The 22369-nt window shown below is 45.4% G+C and overlaps 1 protein-coding gene across 1 annotated transcript in view; it reads left to right on the forward strand.

Annotated features, from left to right (window-relative positions):
* nudcd1 (NudC domain containing 1) overlaps positions 1 to 21234 on the forward strand; it is a 29634-nt gene extending 8400 nt beyond the window's left edge. Inside the window, exons 6-10 of the mRNA XM_068575756.1 lie at positions 4433 to 4640; positions 9745 to 9889; positions 11305 to 11430; positions 19862 to 20021; positions 20778 to 21234. Coding sequence (XP_068431857.1) covers positions 4433 to 4640; positions 9745 to 9889; positions 11305 to 11430; positions 19862 to 20021; positions 20778 to 21067 — 929 coding nt within the window. The 3' untranslated portion in view covers positions 21068 to 21234. The remainder of the gene's footprint in view (positions 1 to 4432; positions 4641 to 9744; positions 9890 to 11304; positions 11431 to 19861; positions 20022 to 20777) is intronic.
* Positions 21235 to 22369: the final 1135 nt, after the last annotated feature.

The raw sequence follows: 22369 nt of genomic DNA on the forward strand, positions 1-22369 counted from the left end.
ACCATTTCTTTTCAACGTTGTCGGGGCGGTGAGGCCCGAACATTGACAGAAAAAGTTTGAGAACTACTGGGTTAGAGGGTGGTTAACAAAGACATTAGGACATAGGATTAATTGTGAAATAACCTTTTAAAAGGGATGCAAAATGCCTCACTCACAGGTATAATGTGTGCCATAGCAAGAAAATCCAGTTGAAGCGTTAGCAATAAAAACCTTGGGGTTATTATGGGCTGCTACATTATCAAAATGCACCAACAAGGTGACCTGACGCACAATGAGCCTAAACCAATAAGTAGTGCAATCTCACTCCCCTGTGTGTTACGCTGAAATCACTTCTTTGATATATTTTTTTTCCAGTCCAATTCTAGCAAATAAAACAACTCAATGCCACAATTAATTTTCAGCGCCCGGCTCTCTTTGTAGATAGATTTTTGTGAAGAAGAAGAAGAAGAAGAAGAAGAAGTCGTGATATCACATCGGTCTGTTCAGACACTGAAAGAGGGTTTGACGTGGTTTGGCATTGAGTCTATTTATAGCGAGAAACTTTCCTTTTCTCCCCTCTGGTGGAGATCACAGTCTGTGAAACCGTTGAAACAAAGTGAGACACAAACATCATCTGCACTCTGCCGCCTGGCCTCCCTCCACAGATCACATGGTGTCACTTTTAAGAGGCACTGCGCTGACCAGCTGGGTTGTAGCCATAGAAACACTTGAGCAGGCAGCAGAATATTTCCAATCATTGCTGTCCGTCAGATCTGGTAATCTGCCTCTTCTTTGGATGCATTTCCAGGCCGTTTATTGCCGCTTGTTCCGCCGTTGTTCGCCTGTGAAAGCCTCGCCATAATCGCTCTTCCATCATTAGCAGCGTTCAGTCTGGTCAGCCAAGAATTAGGGGATTCATGTCCAGGCCTACGATTGATATAACCGTTATATGGTTTGTGTCCAATGTCAAAAATACACCGTTCTTGAGCCCAAATGGATCGTCTACAGTGAAAAACTCCAACAGAGGTAAAAAAGTAGCACGTTCTCACAATTTACAGGCTGGAATGATTTCACTTTCTTGCCGAGACTTTGATGAGAAGATTGATACCCCACATGCCTGTACAATAAATATCAACAGGGTAAAGTCCGGAGAAGGATAGCTTAGCTTAGCATAAATACTTGAAACGGGGTAAAGAGCGAGCAGACAACCGATGAGCTAACTGTGCGTGTAGGAATCAGAGCTTTTGACAGAGGGACAGTGGCATCAGCAGAGCATGAAGTCAGAGTATCTTTAGAGAGAAAATGTCTGCCCCGAATATCGTACAGATAGCCTTTTGAAAGTCTCAAAACATCCTGTTTTTCAGCTAAACCAGACGTTCATATCCAACTGGTTTCATTCCTTTTCCTGTTCTACTGACGGCTTTAAAACACGGACAACTAGCCAACCCCTTCTTCAAAAGATTCATTAAAGAAAAAACACAGGTGACAGGAGACAGGGGTGTGTGTGTGTGTGTGTGTGTGTGTGTGTGTGTGTGTGTGTGTGTGTGTGTGTGTTGATGGTGCAGAAGCAGAATGATGGCCGCTTTTTTTTAGCCTTTCCTTTTATCAGCGCTCTCCTTTCCAGAGTGGAAGAAGTGGATTAGGTGTCAAGAGGGGAGGCATCTTCAAAGAGGCTTGAAAGTGATGAGAGAGGAGAATGCAAAGGCAGGAGGAGAGAGACGGAGGTCACTGGATGCAGCGCTGATGGAGATGATGTGCACGTATGCATGTGGTACAGATACTGTGGAGCGAAAAATGAAGTGTCTGAACAATGCTTATGAATATATAATAATGCCAAGTCTCTGGGTCACTTCTGCGTGGATGGCTGCGGTGCAACGTTAGCGTCATGTGTGTCTTAATCAGCTTGAACAACAGAGAAGTTCACTGGAGGAGTGGGGAGGGAAGTGAAGGATGTTGGCAGCTCCCCTCTCCCCTTCTCATCAGCCTCTTTATGGATTTAGTCGTCGGCAACAAAAGGTGATAACGAACACGTCTCGGTTTCTCGCGTCCCCGCCAGGTTACGGCGCCGGTCTGTTGGTTCGGAGCGTCCTAATTGGACCAATTTTGGTGCTCAGGCTTTAGTGGTAATCGCACGGCGAGTGTGTTTTCCACGACAGTTCTGGCACAGGGCTTCCTCTATAGGAGTGTTGTGTGTGAATCACATGGCATAGCTTCCACCTTTTAGCCTTATCAAAATATAAAAACATCCCCCACAGTTATTGTTTTTATTTAATTTATCAAAGTTTGTCTCAAAGCATCAATAATGTTCTTTCATTGACATTATTCAGAATAGAAGAACTCACTTCTAAAGTCATTGACATGAAACGATCAAATCATTTAGTGAAAGCATCAATACAACAATGTAAAAAATACTATATAAGTATTATTAGCTAAATGTACTAACTATGTAAGGTATTAAAGCTAGTAATAAGTATTTGTTTTTGCAGAAAATGAACGTGCAAAACCATCATGGCTACTGTTAGTGACAGCTGTCGAGCTAACAGCTTGAATCATTTAGTTTTCTTCTCTATTTGTACATTTTTGAGCAACAAAAAAAAAGATTTTTAAATGTCTAAATATATTTTAAGCAGTAAAATGGACAATATTGGGAAATGTATTTGCATTAACGTAGAATTACAAGGAAATATTCGGATAAAGATAAAGTATTAATCTCCAACCCTTTGTTATTAATAATATTACACTATATTATGTGTATATACTCGTTTATGTGAGTGAGTGTGATGAATAGGATCTTCCTCTCTGGTTCCTGACACCCAGCAGTACTTTCTGAGTTGAGTTTCCCGGCGGTTGGACTGTTCAGTGACGGCGTGTCACTGTGTTTCGTCTCTCCGCTGCATCACAGAGAGGAGGAAGCTTTTCACCTGTCACGAGAAAAAAGGAAAATGTGAATCTGGAACGAAAATTAAAATCTTTGTCTGTGAACAACATCTGAAAGAAGCAATTCAAACTCAAGGCTGCGAGGTTGTTCCCGTCGTCTTCCTTTTTCATAACGATGTACTTAGCAGGCAAAGTCATTTTCATCGAGCGTCCGTGGACGGTGAAGAGAGAGGTTAAAGGAGGAGAGGCGGCTCGGCCTCGTTCGACACCCCTCAGCAATACTTAAGAGGCGACTCTATCTCTTTGACGACTTTATGGCGCGCGGCGCGGTAAAGGTTTCATCACTGAGGACTAATAAAAGGGTTCGGTGACGGATCACAGGAGGCCAGCGGAGGCGCTGAGTCAGAGGAAGTAGGGAACATTGTCTTCTTAACAATGTTGGACAACGGTGGGAAACAGACTCGTTCAGAAGAAGCGGAAAAGCAGCCGTCATGTTCGGTTTAGAGGACGCGGCTGAGAGCCGAGGCCTGAACGAATTCAGTGTTTTAAATCAGGCGTAGCTGTAACTTATTACACTGTGAAAAACAAAGTTTCTCCTGGTTCATTGCCAAGCAGTCACACTCTTCCTATGTGTAACCTGCTGGGCTCTTACTCTTCTCCAGTGCTGCCTAATGTTTGAATTATTAGGACATTATGTTTTTACGTCTGGATCTGGATCAAAAATCAAATAAATGTTTCATGATGGATTATCACGGCTCTACTTTATTGATGCCCGATTTTTTTATTCTTTATTCAAGTAAGAGCAGTTGCTTTAAATGGCATTATTCACCAGAACAATGTTGTGAAATCCTTTTTTTTTTTAATGAAACGGCATATAAATCAGCCGTTGTTTTAGATGAACTCTCAGCTAGCGCGTTTCTTAGCCGATAGCTCCCATAGCTTAACGTTGCACTACCGAAAACAGAGGTTTTGAGGCTCGGTTCTCACCGGCAGATGAACGCGAATAAAAACCTCTCGGATCCGCTGCCCAGCGGTCAGTTGTGATCTGGAAAAAGCGTGATTGAAGTGAATTTCTTAAGCAGCTAATCAAAAACAGAAGAAGTTGAGGCACAGAAATCAGGCGTTGTTTTAGATGAACTCTCAGCTAGCGCGTTTTTTAGCCTTGGCTCCCATAGCTTAACGTCGCACTACCAAAAACAGGGTTTGAGGCACGATTCTCACCAGCAAATAAAAAACCTCTCGGATCCGCTGCCGAGCTGTCACTTGTGATCTGTAAAAGCGTGATTGAAGTGAATTACTTAAGCAGCTAATCAAAATCAAAAGACGTTGAGGCCTGACAGGATATTTCTGCGCAGTTGAAAATGTCAATTTGCGGGGCGAGCGTCGGGCTTAATAGCTCCACCGCGAGCTCGGCCCTCCTGGCGCTGCCCACCGGGATTGTAATTCGTTTATTTTAATAGTCTCCTCATCTGCGGCGTCGCCGAATACTCAGAAGTAATTCCCCCTTCGACTCCTGCGGCGCGTCAGATGTTTTATGTATGACTGTAACCGCCGTTGCCGTTCCTCTCCCTCTCAGATCCCATTTACTTCTGGCAGCAGACGGCGGAGGACGTCACGGCGAGCGTGCGCATGCCCGAGGGCGTCACCAAAGAGGAGGTGCAGTTCAGGCTGACCGCGGACCGCATCCGGCTCGGGGTCCGGGGCTTCCCTTCGATCCTGGAGGGCCAGCTGCACTCGTCTGTAGACCCCGAGGCCAGCGCCTGGATCATCAAGGACGACAAGAGGTGTGCAGAGTCGTTGTATTGTGTCGCTCTTTGGGGCTGCCCTGACCGAGTACACACTGTTGCAGGCAGCAGGCGTTCAACTGGGACACGCTGCTTCATCATAGTAAACATGGCACCTCGAACTTTGACCCTTTCGCTAAGGATTGTGGGTCAGAATGGCCAGAAACATACTGCAAAATGTGACCGAAAACATCCTGGTATTTTTTTGGCAGACTTTATTTGACACACTATGTATTGAGACCTATTCTTCATGTGTTAAAGCTGCATTCTCTCTCCTGACCACCAGGGGGCGACTCCTCTGGTTGTATAGAAGTCTACGCTTCATGTGTTAAAGCTGCATTCTCTCTCCTGACCACCAGGGGGCGACTCCTCTGGTTGTATAGAAGTCTATGTTTCATGTGTTAAAGCTGCATTCTCTCTCCTGACCACTAGGGGGCGACTCCTCTGGTTGTATAGAAGTCCATGCTTCATGTGTTAAAGCTGCATTCTCTCTCCTGACCACCAGAGGGGGGACTTCTCTGGTTGTATAGAAGTCTACGCTTCATGTGTTAAAGCTGCATTCTCTCTCCTGACCACCAGGGGGCGACTCCTCTGGTTGTATAGAAGTCTACGCTTCATGTGTTAAAGCTGCATTCTCTCTCCTGACCACCAGGGGGCGACTCCTCTGGTTGTATAGAAGTCTTTGCTTCATGTGTTAAAGCTGCATTCTCTCTCCTGACCACCAGGGGGCGACTCCTCTGGTTGTATAGAAGTCTATGTTTCATGTGTTAAAGCTGCATTCTCTCTCCTGACCACCAGGGGGCGACTCCTCTGGTTGTATAGAAGTCTTTGCTTCATGTGTTAAAGCTGCATTCTCTCCCCTGTCCACCTGCTCACCAGCTTAATGTATTTGTTTATCTGCAGTTTCAAGCTGAATTGAGGCTGCAGACGGCTGCACGGCGATGCGGTGGTGGCTGTTCAAAGACATGCAGCTCAGCTCAATTGACACCTAAAATTGCTCGTGGGTGTAAATGTGAGCGTGCATGATTGTTTGTTTTTGATTGAAAAGTAACGAGCGGGGTCGATTACCTCATCGCCCCACAGATTACATTGGAAAAGGATTCAGCTGCTTTTTCAGGAGCTAATAATTTCACGATTTTCTATTTATTTTTTTCCCCATTCTGAATCACAAGGTGTGGGATGTAGTTTCACACTGAGCAACACAACCCTTCTGTAAATTGCTACCGTGTGCGTGTGTGTGTGTGTGACCCTGGTCACAGTGACCCCGCGGTGTCTCTCTCTCTGCAAATTGGTCCCAGGTAACGAGTCAGACCCACAGCGCTTCAAGAAGCTTCGCACACTGAATCGTTGGTGAAGTGTTAACTCGCCTGGAACTGGGAATCCACTGGGGAAAGGCAAGGGGAGGGGCCTCTGGTTGTATAGAAGTCTATGCTTCATTTGTTAAAGCTGCATTCTCTCTCCTGACCACCAGGGGGCAACTCCTCTGGTTGTATAGAAGTCTATGCTTCATGTGTTAAAGCTGCATTCTCTCTCCTGAACACCAGGGGGCGACTCCTCTGGTTGTATAGAAGTCTATGCGTCATGTGTTAAAGCTGCATTCTCTCTCCTGACCACCAGGGGGCAACTCCTCTGGTTGTATAGAAGTCTATGCTTCATGTGTTAAAGCTGCATTTTCTCTCCTGACCAGCAGGGGGTGGCTCCTCTGGTTGTATAGAAGTCTATGCTTCATGTGTTAAAAGCTGCATTCTCTCTCCTGACCACGAGGGGGCGACTCCTCTGGTTGTATAGAAGTCTCAAATGTTCAAAATGAATCAAAATTCCGCATTTCCGACGACACTACCTTCTCAGCGTGCAGCGCTGAACACTCGATTCACGAGGACACGCTGTCCTGGTTGAGCAGCTCCTTTTTTTGTGTTATTACTTTTAAAATGACATCCACTGGGATTCAGTGGATGTCAGAGGAAAAACAACAAAAAAGCCGGGGTACCTTTCACGAGCATCGGATCTATTAATCCAGTCGTCACTATGAGTTGAGTCACATCCTCCACTTTAAGACCTTTCATCTGAAAAAGATGAATCAGAAATCGGAGAGTGGAAAGCCACGTTTCCTGTTTCCTTCAATAAGAGTCCTTTAAAAGCTCCATTCACTGTAAAAACATGTTACATAGTCTGTTTGTTAGATATCGGATCATCCTCGATACGGTGAAAGGCTTCTGTGTGTGTCTGTGGGAGTATGTGTGAGGGAGTGAGTGTGTGTGAGAGAGTATGCCTGCGTCTGTTACTCGTGTGCAGAAAGATAAAGATAAAAATAATGTTGTTCAGAAGGAACTGTGAGGCGGACATGTTGCATCCAGCAACGCTTGTATTCATGTTTTTTATTCAGATAAAAGCTCATCGCTGCAGCGCATCAAAGACGTATTGTTCTGACGTTCAGCGCTTTGTGGGTGATGATTCCACCCGGTGGCCCTTTTCCTCTCCCTGTGTGTGTGTGTGTGTGTGTGTGTGAGTCTCGATGCTCCCTGAAGTTTGTGTGTGTGTCTATGCGTGTGTGAACAATTCAGACAATCACACGTTCTTACTGGATGTTGACTGTTTACCAAACGCATGAAGGACGTTATGGTAGCAATACAATAGGGTGTGTGTGTGTGTGTGTGTGTGTGTGTGTGTGTGTGTGTGTATGCGTGTGTGAGAGGGAAAGAGTGTGTGTGTGTGTGATGTGTGTCTGAGAGAGAGAAAATGTGGGAGAGTGTTTGTTTATGGGTGTCTTTATGTGTATGTGTGTGTGTTTAAGTATGTGTGTTTGTGTGTGTGTGTGTGCACGTGTATGTGTTTAAGTGTGTGCGCGTGTGTGAATGTGAGAGGGAGAGAGTGTGTGTGTTTGTTTATGTGTTTGTGTGTGCGCGTGTGTTTTAGTGCGTTTGTGTACGTGCGCGTGTGTTTTAGTGCGTTTGTGTACGTGTGTGTGCACATACACGTGCATGCATGTGTATGTGCGTGTTTGTGTGTGTGTGTACGTGTATGTGTCTTAATGTGTGTGCGTGTGTGTGTGTGTATGTGTCTGTGTGTGTGTGCGTGTGTGTGCATTCAGATGTCTTCCTACATTGTAAACACATTGTTTGTGTTGTTGTGTTGTTCATGCTAATCATTCGGCTCTTTGTAAACCGGCAGCGAGCTTCACGCTGCGTCTCTCTAGTCAGCAGCTGAATTCAGAAGCTTCTCTTTGTGTCTCTTCCTGAGAGCCGGTCTCTACACATCCAGCAGCGACAAAGATTATGAATGATATTTACATTTGAAGGTTGTCGTTCTTGGGTTGAGGCTGCAGCCCAAAGTCATTTCAGTACAATCTGAGGTTCACACATTAAACGTTCATCATTGCAGATTATCATCCATAAAGTCCAGTCGAGGGCTCCGCCTGTAGCCGGGGTTACACTATCGTAACCTTCCTTTTGAGCTGTTTACATCGTGCAAATGCTGAAGGCTGAACCAAAGAACTTTGGTTAAGGATTCAATCCTGGTAAAAATGTGATGTCAAGCCCTAAATTAAAAAAAATAAATAGTTCCAAGCCTTATTAGTTTCCATAACGGCAGAAATAAACTGCATTTCTATGGCACTTTTCTAAACACATAAGTAAAACTACACAATTATTTCAGTTAAATTATTATAAATCTTTATCAGGCTAAAATATACAATTAACTCGGATACATTTAAGTAATTATTACTTAATTTGTGTTCAGATTTTTCTCATTTCCCGTCTAGTCGTTTGCTCTTGTGCTGCAGTGAGGACGGCGCATCCCGCCCCGTTCAGCGGACCACAATGCACTGCTGCACATTCAGTCTCAGAAAACACACAGCAGCTCATTAAGCTCCACTCAATGCAAAGAACTGCAAGTGCTGCACTATTAGTGAATATACTGCGAAGGCTTTGCTTTGGGGGAGAACACACACATGCAAACACATCCTATAAAAACATGAAGGACAAGAAAACGTTCTCAGGTTTTATTCTAATTGGTTCATAATGAATCCAGAAAGACGCAGCTTCATTACCGTCGTTTAGTGAAAACAATTAGCGGGTTGTGTTTCACCAGTTGTATCGATTTCATTCATAACGACATTATTCAGACTGCACAGCTGCAGCCGATGAGCAGCGTGAGATGCGACATGTTTGTGTCGACGGTATTTAATGTAAACGAGAGCCAATTCACCGAGTTGGCCACGTAGAAACCGCCATCGCTGGCTACTTTCATTAGATTTGTGTAGCGTGGCGATAAAACAATTAAAGGACGTCCCGGACAATATTACTGTATGTGATTTTGTAAAAAAAAAAAAAAAAGAGTAATATATTTTCATAACAGTAATCTGACGATTATTTTCTCCTTCACAACGTCCTTGAGCTCACTGGGACTCCATTAAATGTCTGAATTGTCCAAAACACCAATGTTTTAATTGAAAAGCAGCAACTTTTCACATTTTTGAACCCAGCACGGTCACATTATTTGGCATTTCTGCTTAAAAAACAACTTCTAGAAGTACATTACATCCAGAGTTTAGTGTCTCGCTCAAGGACTCGACCACTGTGGACGAGCGGAGCCGGGGTTTGAACCACCGCCGAGCCTCCTGATTGAAACACGGGCGCGCTAACCACTGAGACGCAGTCGCCCCGGAAAGAATGGACGGGCTGATCGTAGAAACACACCTGAACGAGGACTTGTCCGTGAGAACCTCCCTCTTCTCACGCCGAGGCTGCGAGCACGTTATTGTGATGTGTCACGACTGGTTTGAAGGACTTCTGCGGTGTTTTTGGACTCTTTCGGTTCTGTTTTCTGCAGCGTGAAACACTTCCAGCCACAGACCCGTCAGCCTGAACAACTCCTCGAGCTCTGCTGCGTTTTCTGCCTCCTCCACGGCTCCCGATTGGCTGTCTACTGGTTGATTGCGTCGTTCACATCGTTTCATAAAGACCACGCTCTCAGGCGATTTCCGAAAGTGTTACAGAAGTCACGAGAGCTTCCGGCGAACTCCAGCGTCACCATTTCCATATATATGACCGTCTGATCGTCAGCACTTTGAATGAAAAGTGGCCCCCGTTGTTGTTTGTGTCCTCAGCCTGGAGGTCACCCTGCAGAAGCGCGGCGAGGGCCCGCTGTGGGCCGAGCTGGTGACGGGCGACAAGAGAGGCGAGTACGTGGTGAGCGACGAGCAAGCCGCCCTCATCCACGAGAGACTGACCTTCCTCACCTCTGAAGACCTGGTAGGCTCCTGAGTGACGTTAAATGAGCTGTTTTGTGTGCAAAAGAGGCCGTTTTGCGTTGAGCGTTCATCCACGCGCTCATTAAAACCCATTTATTGTGACAGATGGTGAAAACAATGTGTCAGTATTTCTGCAGAGACTCAAAGACAAACACAACAAAAGGGACTAGACATTTTATTCATTATATTTCATAATATTTTATAATTTAAAAGCAACTATGACATGTAGCATGAAGCTTTATTGGTTGGTAATTTAGATCCATTGAGTACTTGATGTATTTTAGGGGCTAAGAACTTTAATTTAAACCTAAATAAATATGTTTTAGCTATCCATCTATTATTAGTAACTATATTCTTTGCACGCTTGGAGATACATTTCACATTTTGCATCATCAAAATACTCTCTAGATTACAAAAGCAGTTGAGTAAAATACATTAGTTGGAAGTCTACCAATTCGCTAGTATACATTTACTTAATTATTTTTGGAAAATGTCTTTAGTTATAGATAAAATGCACATTTTCCACTATCCATGTTTTATTTAATTGTATTCCACGATATCAATATGTATTGTGATGGAGTCCATTTTGTAAAAACTCGGCATCCTGCGTCTCAGCTCTTTCCAGCTGGAGCTGAACTAGAAAACACAATAACGTCATTGGTTCCGGCTCGCTCGTCAGTAATCGGGCTGGTTGACGCTCCAAAGTTCGGCTAAAGTTTGGACTTTTCTTTTGAAGGAGCTCCTTGACCTCTTCGCTCAAGAAGCCGTGGAGGCTCCCTCCACCGAAGTGTCCACAAAAACAAGCAATTTAAACGTGTTATTTTCCCTTATTCTGAAAATCATGCATTTAATTAGATCAGATTCGGCACAGAAGCTCCAAAGAGTCTCAGAATTGCGTTTGCCTGCAAAGTCTTTGTATTCATGTGTGATGATGTCAGTCCCTGTTGATACTTGACCTCAATGTGTGAAATGACCCGTCGTGAGAATAACGTTTTACAATCAACACTTGAAATGATGAAGCCACTCGCAAGCGACACGGCAGTACAAACGCATACACAACCACCACATGCCGGACACCTCGGGCGTCACTTCATGCCCGAGGTGTCTGACATGTGTGTGACAATGGAAAAGCTTTCTGAGCGCTTCCCAGAACCGGAGCGCTGCGACTCTTGCAGAAACGTTAAATGTGTTTTTAAAACCAAATCCCAGCATGCATTGTTCTCCGGTGTTCCTCGAGGTCTTTGGTGTCTGCGTGTGATATTGTGGAGAGACGTTTCAGCCCTTCATCAGTATCATCTGGGTCCACTCCAGGCCCCCCTCGTGCAAATGGAGCTCTTTTTACATGTTAATGAATGCAAAGCAAGTGTAACCATGGCCTCTTGTCTTGTTTTCCTGTTCCCTCCTTTCTAAATCCAGACTGGCAACCCTGACGGGGACAAGCCCCCTTGTAACTCTCAGGAGCTGGAGGACTGTGACGGGTTCCCAGAGGACGGCTCTAGTCTCACACACTTTGACGGAGAATCCCTGGAGCCCACTCTGGTGGTGAGTTAACATCGCTCTCCTTCACAAGCGAACACTCTGACGCTCCCATCCTTTTTTTTTTTTTTTCGAGCCTTCATATTCGTCGCCTCTCTCTACCCCCCCCCCCCCCCTCCCTCCACCGCCTCTTTCCATCCTTCATTCCCCTCAAGTGGACCGTCGGCTGATGCTCGCCGCCTTCATAAGAGCACGTACTCATTCAGCCCTCCGCCCCTCGGCGAGCGAGCCATCTCGGCCTCGCTTTTTCCTTTTTAACAAGCCACTTGACCAGAGAGCTCCACAAAGGCCACGGGGAGGAAGAAGAAGAAGAAGAAGAAGAAGAAGAGGAAGAAGAAGAAGAAGAAGAAGAAGAAGAAGAAGAAGAAGAAGAAGAAGAAGAAGAAGAAGAAGAAGAAGAAGAAGGAGGAGGAGGAGGAGGAGGAGGAGGAGGAGGAGAAGGAGGAGGAGGAGGAGAAGGAGGAGGAGAAGAAGAAGAGGAGCAGGAGGAGGAGCAGGAGGAGGAGCAGGAGGAGGAGAAGGAGAAGTAGAAGGAGAAGAAGAAGAAGAAGAAGAAGAAGAAGAAGAAGAAGAAGAAGAAGAAGGAGGAGGAGGAGGAGGAGGAGGAGGAGAAGGAGAAGTAGAAGGAGAAGAAGAAGAAGAAGAAGAAGAAGAAGAAGCGGTGGCGGCACACGCGCTTCATTTCCAACCCGCTCCTCGTGACCCGAATAGCAAGAAGCCGGAGCTTCGTAGCCGACTTCTATGTTTCATAAATGCTCATTGTGAGTCGTCAGGGTACAACATGTCACCTGGCAGCGAGCTTAGCATGTCACGTGTTCCCAGCAAGAGCCAAAACTCAAAGGAGCTGCTTGTCACGTGAGAAAAAGCTAACGGGAGCCCCGGGGTGAAGGTTGTTACCTTTTGTTTTTTTGAAAGTTAAAGGTCACATTTAACTGTACAACAGGGTTGTGCAACAGGAATGCAGTTTGTACTTCAAGTTCGCTCCATAAAAAAAGACACAAAAAGCAAAAGTGCGTTATATGGCGGAGGAGGAATTTAGGATACAAGAAGCTGCTCTGAAGGCCGAGGAGGCTTTTTGTGTGTCTTGCCAGAAGGCCGCAGGGTGAAAAGGCTGTTTTCTAGTCACGGCGCTTCCTTTTTCTGCGCCTCTGTAAAAAGTTAACAAGAACTTGACTTCTCGGCTCCATCGGTGGAGACGGGGCTGTGCATCTTCACCTCCCTTTTTTTTCAGTTTCGTGGCTTTATATGAAGTCTCGTCGCTGCTTTTAAACCAGTTGACGATGCAAGAGCAGTCTGCAGGTGGCTCGTGAGACACAGAGACTCAATCCTGATGTGATATCAGCGTTGTATGTATTTATTCATATCGGCCATCGGCTGCTCTGCGTGCTAAACATCTGCATTAGTCAATGAAAACACAATCTGTTGGGAGTTTTTATAAGTATTTCATATGAGATGATACTTCATTGATCACAAATTCGCATGAAGATCCTGACCTGCCACCTGATGACGGCACTAGACACTTCACTAAAGGGATCACTATAGTTTTTTAGAACTGATTCTCAGGGGAACACGAGTCTCCGCCCCAAATTTCATGACAATCCAATCCAATGCACTTTTTTTTTTTGTACTGAGCTATTCCAGTCTGCTATTGCAGAGGTGATGGACGGCCGAGCAGAAGCTGCCCGCGCGGCTCAAACAGCTCGTACCGTCTGAAGAAAAACCGAAAGCTATTGCATGGCTTGAGCTCTGAATGGGTTTTCAGGATGTAAGAAATGGACGTTTCCTCAAGGCCGCAGATGGAGGACTTGTTGTTTCCATTATGAGACGAGGGCTGTGCCGGCATTCAGCCCGTACAGCGGTGGCCTTCAGTCGGAGCTGTGCTACGAAGGAGCTTTGCAGACGTTACATCTGAAATGCTGCTCGGTAAAAAAACAAATTGTATTATTTTTTTGTCCTTTTTCAACTTGTTTGAAGCACTGGGAGGCTTTTTCTTTAAAAAAAAAAAAAGGGATTGTTGATGGAGATGGCAGCTTTTTCTTGACCATCCATCCATAAAGCGCGAGGAGAAGTTGTCCTTTCACATCCATTATTGTCCCAAGGGGACAAAGAAGCGTCGCATGTTGCAGTCGCTCCTGAAGACCATGAGATCCATTTCAGCTCGGAGAAAACAAGCTCACAGCGGATGAGGAAACATGGGGTTAAAAACAGCTGCTTACACTTTAAAATCTAGTGTTTTTTATTTGTTTTTCTACTGCGAAAGAGACGTCAGGTAACGAGGATGAGCGTCGTCCACGCTGAAGGTAAACGCGTCAGTCGGAGGCAGAAGAAGAGGCTCTGTGAGGACCGGCCTGGCCTCCAGAACACGCTTGTGCTCTTGTTGTCGCGCGGTGGACGAGAACTGATGGACTGTGTCCGTCTGTCAGACAGCGTGCAGCTGCAGGGAGGTTGTGTGTCTCTCCTGGACGGTTGTGAGGAAAAACATCTCTGCTGCCGAGGACGAGCTGTCGAAGCCTCGGTCGTTCTTCACTTCTTTTGCTTTGGTTTTCTATCATTGTCTAACGGTGGAGGAGGACACACACACACATATATACACACACACACACACACATATACACACACATATACACACGCACACATACACATATACACACACATATACACACGCACACACACATATACACACGCACACACACATATACACACACACATATATACACACACATATACACACACACACACACACATAGACACACGCGCACACACACACACACACACACACATATACACACACATATACACACACACACACGCACATAGACACACACACACACACACATATATACACACACACACGCACATATACATAGACACACACATATACACACGCACACACACATATACACACACGCACACACACACATATATACACGCACACACACATATACACACACGCACACACACACATATATACACGCACACACACATATACACACGCACACACACATATACACACATATTCACACACATATATACACACACACACACATATACATACCCACACACACATATACACACACATATACACACGCACACACACATATACACACATATTCACACACATATATACACACACACACACACACACACATATACATACCCACACACACATATACACACACATATACACACGCACACACACGTACACACACAAATACATACATGCACACACACACACACATACACATTATAAAAAACATACACATAAACATGCATGCACACACATACATAAACACATACTATTTGGGATTTCTGGCATAAACCATATATATATATATATATATATATATATATATATATATATATATATATATATATATATATATATATATATATATAAAAATACTTTTGTATTTGAATCCTGATTTGGATGTTGATTACCATGGCAACAGCCGCAGCTTGGTGATGACATCATCATCTTTCCTCCGGCCCTCATGGCGTGATCTCGTATCTCTGCTCGTGGCCGTTCTCTCGTCTCTTGGAGCTCTGAGTGTAACGAGACTTCAAGCAGCTCGTCCTCTGCAGCTCGTGGACGCGACTCCACGAGCTGCAGATGGAAGGTGCGGAAGTACAGATGCAGAGTTACGTAACTTCACATGTGTTTGTGGATACTTAAGGTGCTGTGCTAGCGCCATAGAAACCTGCAATAATGAGCATGAGCAAGAGCTTTTTATCATTGTTTTTTCTTTTCGGCAAAGCAGATACGCTCTATTCAAATGTGCACATCAGCGTATGCGTCCGTCCCTAATGACTCTCTCTCTCTTTCTCTCTCGTTTCATTTGCACAAAAACCATTCGCGGTTAAGAATTCCTCCATTGGAGAAGATGAAATGAACCCTTTCTCTCTGCGCTGAAAGGCTAATGCGTGCTGAGCATCGCTGTTTCTGCCGGGATGAAGTGAAGGGGGCGGATGTGAACACAATGTCGCTCCCTCCATTCACTCTGCGGACGGTGCAGCCGGGCGAGCCGCTGCCATGAAATGAGACGGAGAGGAGACATGGACCATCAGCCTTTTTGATGGCGTGTGTGTGTGTGTGTGTGTGTGTGTGTTTATCCGTGTCTCATCCAGGGAGCCTTACCTTTTTCTATTCACCGCTTCCCTCCCTCATTGTATCCGCCTTAATGCCTCAGTCGCTCTCCTGCCCACCAGGACACACGCTGACCTTTGTATTATTTTTCTATCATTTCATACAGAGCCTTTGTGAACGCGCCTCTCTCTTTAGTTGCGATTCCAGTGGAAAAGACGGAGAATGTTTTCTTTATGTGCGTTCCCCAGAGGGAGCCTGAGTCATATCCGCTACTCGCATCTCTTAATACCTTTTAGCAGCGGATGGTATCTGGACATCTGTGTGTTTAGTGGAGGCTTTGACGCTTTCCTTTAAAAACAAGGGTTAGGAACCTTTGAGAAAATTACAGTTTTCCTACGAAAATAATCAAGATGTATGTTGAGAATGCAGGTAGTCCATGACATGATGTGTGTGAGCGCCACGTGTTGCAAATATACATTTTCTTTGAATATTTCAAGCCAATCCAGGGATTTACATGTCAGGATCTCCCAAGAAATGTGTGTACTTTAAAGTGAAATGCATGAATATGGTTTTAAAGTTTAGAGGCTCGATCGATGAAGAGCGCTGTGCTCTGGTTCCAGCGGTGGTGGGATGGAGCCAAGTACATTTACTCGAGTACAATATTGAAGTACTTGCTGCCTCCTTTACGTTATACTGCCGCCACATCTCAGGGAGAAAGATTGTACTTTTACTTCACTACTTTTATTTCACTATATCACTTCCAAGTGAGGCTACTTTGCCTTTAATTTAATTTAAAATCTAAATAAATAAACTAAACTATGAACGTATATAGCCTAGTTATTAAGTATAGTAAGTAATAATAATAACTTTATTTATAGAGCACTTTTAAAAACAGAGTTTACAAAGTGCAAACAGATAAATACGACACAAATGGCGGCAAACATAAAAGACCATAGAAGCTTTTAACACAACCAAACCAAAGAAATAACAAGAACTGCACAATAGATCATAAGAAACAAAAACCTAAAAAATAAAAACATAGAAAATAACATATAAAATAAAATAAAATAAAAACATAAAATAACATAAAAAATAAAAATATATAAAATAACATAAAACATAAAAACATAAAAAATAAAATTGTAGTTCAAATTGTTCCACCTTTACTTGCTGTAACATAAAAATGATGAATAATTATCTTCTTTTTTTATGAAATATTATAACCTTTAATATTGTTTGCATGAACTTTGGTGTAAACTCTCATCCTGATAAAACAACAACTACAACATCGTATTTGTGAATCTCCGCTGTGTCTCTGAATCGGTGACGCTGACGTGACTTCAACCCTTTTTCTAAAAGACGGATCGATGCGTTGAAATAATGTTGTTGTTTTTTTTTTGTTGCGACACGAATGAAATGTGGTATCCGAGCAATACCAAGCGGGCGAGGGGAAGTAATTGCCTCCGTATTAACAATCTGGTGCCAAGCCTGCGTGATATTTGTTCAGGAGAAGCTCAAATAAACGAGGATCGATCCTCTGGCTGTGACGGCGAGCGAGCGGCAGCCTGACAGGAACAAGACGGAGGCGACGGAGGCAGAGAGTTGGCATTTCAGCTGTTATTCCAGACATCTGGCCTCTGTTGACAGATACAGTCGCCTTTTAGTGCCAACCTCTCATTTCCTGCAGGCCGAACATGACGTCTAGAAACCCCCTGACCACAAGAAAGGATCATTCAACAGAAGCTTTTCATGGTTCCTGCCGTCGGAGGCGTCGAAGACGTTTAACAGTCTGTCGGAGGAAACACCTGAGGGGGTTTCTCTGAGGCCGAGTCGTCAAATCTGACTAATCCAGCTGTATTTTTTTAATTTATTCGTATTCAATAGCATATCTGGGTTTCACAGGTAACAGGAATTAGCATGAATTTAGACTCTTGAATTCGAGAGTTTAATGCGATGCTTTGTTTCCTCCACGGCTTTGTGACAGAAACAAAAGCAGGAGAGAAGTTTCTTTTATGTTCAGCTCTTTTTTTGGACTCAGGTTAGGTTTCATTCAGGTTTAGTTTCTTCTGATCGGCCCGTTGAGAAAAGGGTTTGCTCTAAAATAACGAGATAAAAGCTTCATACATGGATTAATTTCTTTTTTAGGAAACCGTGAGCGAGCACCAGATTGTCAGAGCGAAGAGTTTCCAGCGTTACGTTGCTGTGAAACGTCTTTCGAGGCGGAGAAAGAAAGCAAAAGAAGTGTGTTTGAGCGTCTGGATCTGTTTAGATCTGCTTAATGCTGCTGCCACAAGTTCTCGCATATCCTTTACCAAACAATAACTGGAGGACACGCCCACGCCGGCGAGCGGCGTCCATATCAATGTGAGTCGGAGACGGAGATGTGATTATGTCTCAGTGTTAGATATTGACTGAGATTTAACGAGATTATCTCCAGCTCGTTCATACCATCACGTCGTTTCTTTCCATCGGAGGCCGATGAGTCCGACGCTGTTTCACGGACTCATGGACGTCCACAGAAGTGGATTCAACAACAGTCCCAAAACCAGAAGCTTCATTTTAATATCATACGAGACTTCTTCTGTTTCCACCGTGAATATTCCGGTTTGAGACGCGTGGAATCAGGATTCATTTGATAATCAAACTAATTGCATTTTTTGTTGATTGACGGATCCATTAACTGGGAGATTGTTTCTTGAGGGACGTGTTGCCGTTGACTCTCTTTTTTTAATCAATGCTCTGAGCGGCACACATGAAAAACAATCCAGCTTCATTCATCCTGCTGCGGTTGCAGATGTTGAGCCGTGCATCATTTTTTACATAAGCTGATTGCTCCCATTGATTAACGTCTCCCAGTGCAGAGAGGATCAACTAATCATTGCACACACTCAGGCTCCTGATTGACGTCAACAGTGCACTTATTTGTTTCTTTTTATGTCTCACAAGTCGGGAACCTGAGCGGTTTACCGTCACGCAGGCGCTGTCGAAGTCGAAGTGACGAGAAAATGAGTTTTTTAGACCGACGGCTCGCTCGAGAAGGCTCCTCGCTGCACACGGCCATCAGCCAGCGACGTACGAGCTGCTTTATGCTGAGCTTTCAATGCCTGTCAAGTGTGTGTGTGTGTGTGTGTGTGTGTGTGTGTGTGTGTGTGTGTGTGTGTGTGTGTGTGTGTGTGTGTGGCGTCGGGGGGGACAGCGAGGGCTGACACGTATTCACAGGATGCGGGTCGACTCCCAGTGAGGGATCGGTGCGAGCCGTCAGATGTCGAGGAGCGATTACGACCCGGCAATTGAAGTCGAATAGCTTCGAAGCGCGCACACACACACACACACACACACACATGCATAAACACACACACACACACACACACACAAGCACAATTACGTCAAGCACATCCATCAGAGTGGAGTGAATGTTGGGCGACTACGTGGACTTTCATGGCTGTTACACAAACTGCTCGATACAGTCTTTCACCTCGTAGTGAACCAACGCTGAAGTTCAACATCTGAAACAAACAGAAGGACAGGAAGAGAGAGAGAGAGAGGGAAGGAGGGAGAGAGAGAGAGAGAGAGAGAGAGAGAGAGAGAGAGAGAGAGAGAGAGAGAGAGAGAGAGAGAGAGAGAGAGAGAGAGAGAGAGAGAGAGAGAGAGAGAGAGAGAGAGAGAGAAAAAATACTGTAGAAAAAAGGGAAGGAAACAAACAAAGACAGAAGGAAAAAAGAACGGAGGAAGGAAAGATGTGGATATCACACACGGAGAATGAAATGTATTTAAACGAAAGGAGGGAGGGAGCAAGGAAGGAACCAAACAGAAGGACAGGAAGGAAGGAAGGGAGGGAAGGAGAGTAGTAAGGAAGGAGAAAACATATTGAAGAAAAAAGGGAAGTAAACAAAGACAGAAAGAAGAAAGGAAAAAAGGATGGAGGAAGGAAAAGTGGACAAGAAAGAAAGGAAAGAATCAATCAAAGACAGAAGGGAGGATGGAAGAAGGAAAGCAACGAAAGAAAGAATACAGGAAGGAAGGAAGAAGGAAAGGTAGTAGTTAGAGAAAGAAAGAAATAAACAAATACGGAAGGAAGGAAGAAGGAAAGGTGGACAAGGAAGGAAAGAATCAAACAAAGACAAAAGGAAGGATGGAAGAAGGAAAAGTAGTAATGAGAGAAAGAAAGAAATAAACAAATACGGAAGGAAGGAAGGAAGGAAGAAGCAAACAAACCAGAAAGACAGAAAGTAAGGAAAACACGTGGGTGTGAAGGAAATGAATAAATAGATACAGCTCCTCATGACAGCGTTGCTCCTTCCCTCCATGATGTGACATCTGCTCTCTGACGTGTGGGCGTGTCCGTGTCTGCAGGTGAACCTCGGCAGCAACCAGTACCTGTTCACCGTGGACGTGGACCCCTCCGACATGCCGTGCTTCTGCCTCCGGCACGACGTGGACGCTCTGGTGTGGCGGCCTCGGCCCGACCGGCCCGGCGACATGTGGGAGCACGTCGCCACCTTCAACGCCCTCGGTGAGCGCTCCACCCGAACACCGTCCACGCTGTGCGGCCGCAGCAACGGCCCGCAGCGGGAACACTGTCACACCTCATGGACAAATGATGGAAAAGCCTGCAGCGTTAGCATCTGTGTTAGCGTCTGTGTTAGCATCTGTGTTAGCGTCCGCGTGCGGCCATCTTCTGTCGTCTTCTGCGCCGCATGTAAACCGTTCGATGAGGTCTGCGTGATTTAAAAGCTTGACTGGTGACAGACGCTGACTGATGTGTTTAGACCGGTGGTTCTCAAACTGTGGGGCGCAACCCTCTAGTGGGGCGCGGAGATGAGATTTGATTTGATTCGGTTTGATTATCCAGAGCCCGAAGGTGAGGTCGAAAACCCAGAACTTACACCGACATGAAACGGAGAAATAATCCACGAATCCTCACGTCTGAGGAGCCGGAACCAGGAAATGAATCAATTCTAAACATTGTTGTTGATTCATTTTCTCTCCGTCAGCTGCTGAAGTCGACACCGGACACCTTGTCTTTGACATGAGCGCCCTGACGCTCATTTTAATGGATGACGGGTGCAAGATTGGTCGTGTTTTTTGGGCATTTAATAATAAAGATAAATGAGTGATAAACACATGGACACAGGTTTGAAACTTAGAAACTGCTTTAAGACACGCGCTACACGTGACGCCTTTCATGTGTGACTTGGCGTTTGACTTGGTCCATATGACGACATTGCTGGATTCCTATTCATTGCGTCACCTGTCCGTCTCCCCGCAGGCTACGTGCAGGCGTCCAAGCGGGACAAGAAGTTCGCCACCTGCGCCCCGGACTTCTCCTACGCCTCGCTGGGCGAGTGCCTCCGCCGAGCCTTCATCTACCGGCAGCCGGCGGCGGTGGAGACCGTCCTCTTCAACCGGAAGCAGGGCCGCCAGGTGGGACAGGTCGCCAAGCAGCAGGTGGCCAGCCTGGACTCCGACAAGCCCATCCTGGGCTTCAGGGCGAGCAACGAGCGGCTGTACGCCCTGACCGCCACCCACCTCTTTGTTCTGAAGGTCAATAACAATTAGACTCTGAGTTGTAGATGTTCACCATTCCAGGCTGAAGATCTGTCATCGGCGCCTCTCGTCACGTGTACATTTTGAAGCTGCGACCGAGGTTTTGTTTCACCTCCCACAAGTCATCTGTGTTCCAACATGTCTGTGATCAAGGAATCAATAAACTAGAGCTGAACGTGTCCGGGGTGAGAAAATGATTCTCATGATTTCAAAAATCTTCACATCATCTCCTTTTAAATGTAGGAAATCTCACGCGATGCTACGGGACGTTATTCCAGCTCGTGAATCGTGTCTTCTCCCCTTGACGGATGTCTGCTGGCTGCGCGCGGCGTTCAGTCAGATGGTCAGCGGCGAGGGAATCCCTCCGCTCGGCTCGTTCTACCACCGAAGCCAATCGTGCATTACCATAAATTTCCATAAAACACGTTTCACACATGGCGCCACTCGCATCAGCCGGATCGGATGGATTTGGAGCCTTAAAATCTTGCGAGGCCTAAAGATTGCATCATGTCTGGTACCTTTTTTCTTTTTTTAAATCTTGTTGCTGGAGGGGACGAGCCGCCCGGCTTCTCCCCAGTTGTTGACACCGTCGGCTGGCGTCTGATGCGTTAATCCTCCGTGATGTTAAACTAATGTACGTGTGGCCTTTTTAGAAACAGATAACAGAAGAACGCTCCTATTTTCAACTTTTTGAATGTTTCCTCTGCATGCCCCGGTTTCCTTCAGCGACTTTTTCTATTTCCATTTTAAGAAAACCCCCAAAGAAGACCACTCATCCAATCAAAAGACGAGATAGGAAAAGATTCAGGGGAGTCTAATGGATTAGAAACTAATGGGGGGAGGAAATGTCCACTTTACGGCTTCAAAACAAATCTATTTTCTTTGATTGCGACCCGGGAAAACGGCGAAAGAGACACAGGAGCGTCCTCGCGGGATTAGATTGGCGAACAGGCTGGCGCGCGGCACAGATCCGTATCTGAGTGTGTTTGTGTGCGGCTGCAGGCAACAACGAGCGGACGCCTGCGTTCCCTCCGACCGACTTATCGAATAAGTCTGAAAATTTGCCGGCGTCGTGTGAACTGGAGCCAGCGAGGAACTGAGGATCAGTGCGACTGCAGTGAAAAGACGGTTTGGCTTCAAATCGACCGTCTTCATCGGGACGGACGAGCCTCCATTTTGTGTCCTCGGCCCCTCCCCCTCCCACTCCACCCCGAGGCTGTCTGTAATCCCCCTTTTCTCCTTTCCCTTGCCATTGTATTGCTCAAGAAAAAAAATCATTTTTGCTCTCAGTTTTTATTTAATTACTCCTGCGTA

The sequence above is a fragment of the Clinocottus analis genome, unplaced genomic scaffold (genome assembly GCF_023055335.1).
Source record: "Clinocottus analis isolate CAN_PGR_092001 unplaced genomic scaffold, fCliAna1.0.p SCAF_14, whole genome shotgun sequence".
In the NCBI taxonomy this organism is placed as follows: domain Eukaryota; kingdom Metazoa; phylum Chordata; class Actinopteri; order Perciformes; family Cottidae; genus Clinocottus; species Clinocottus analis.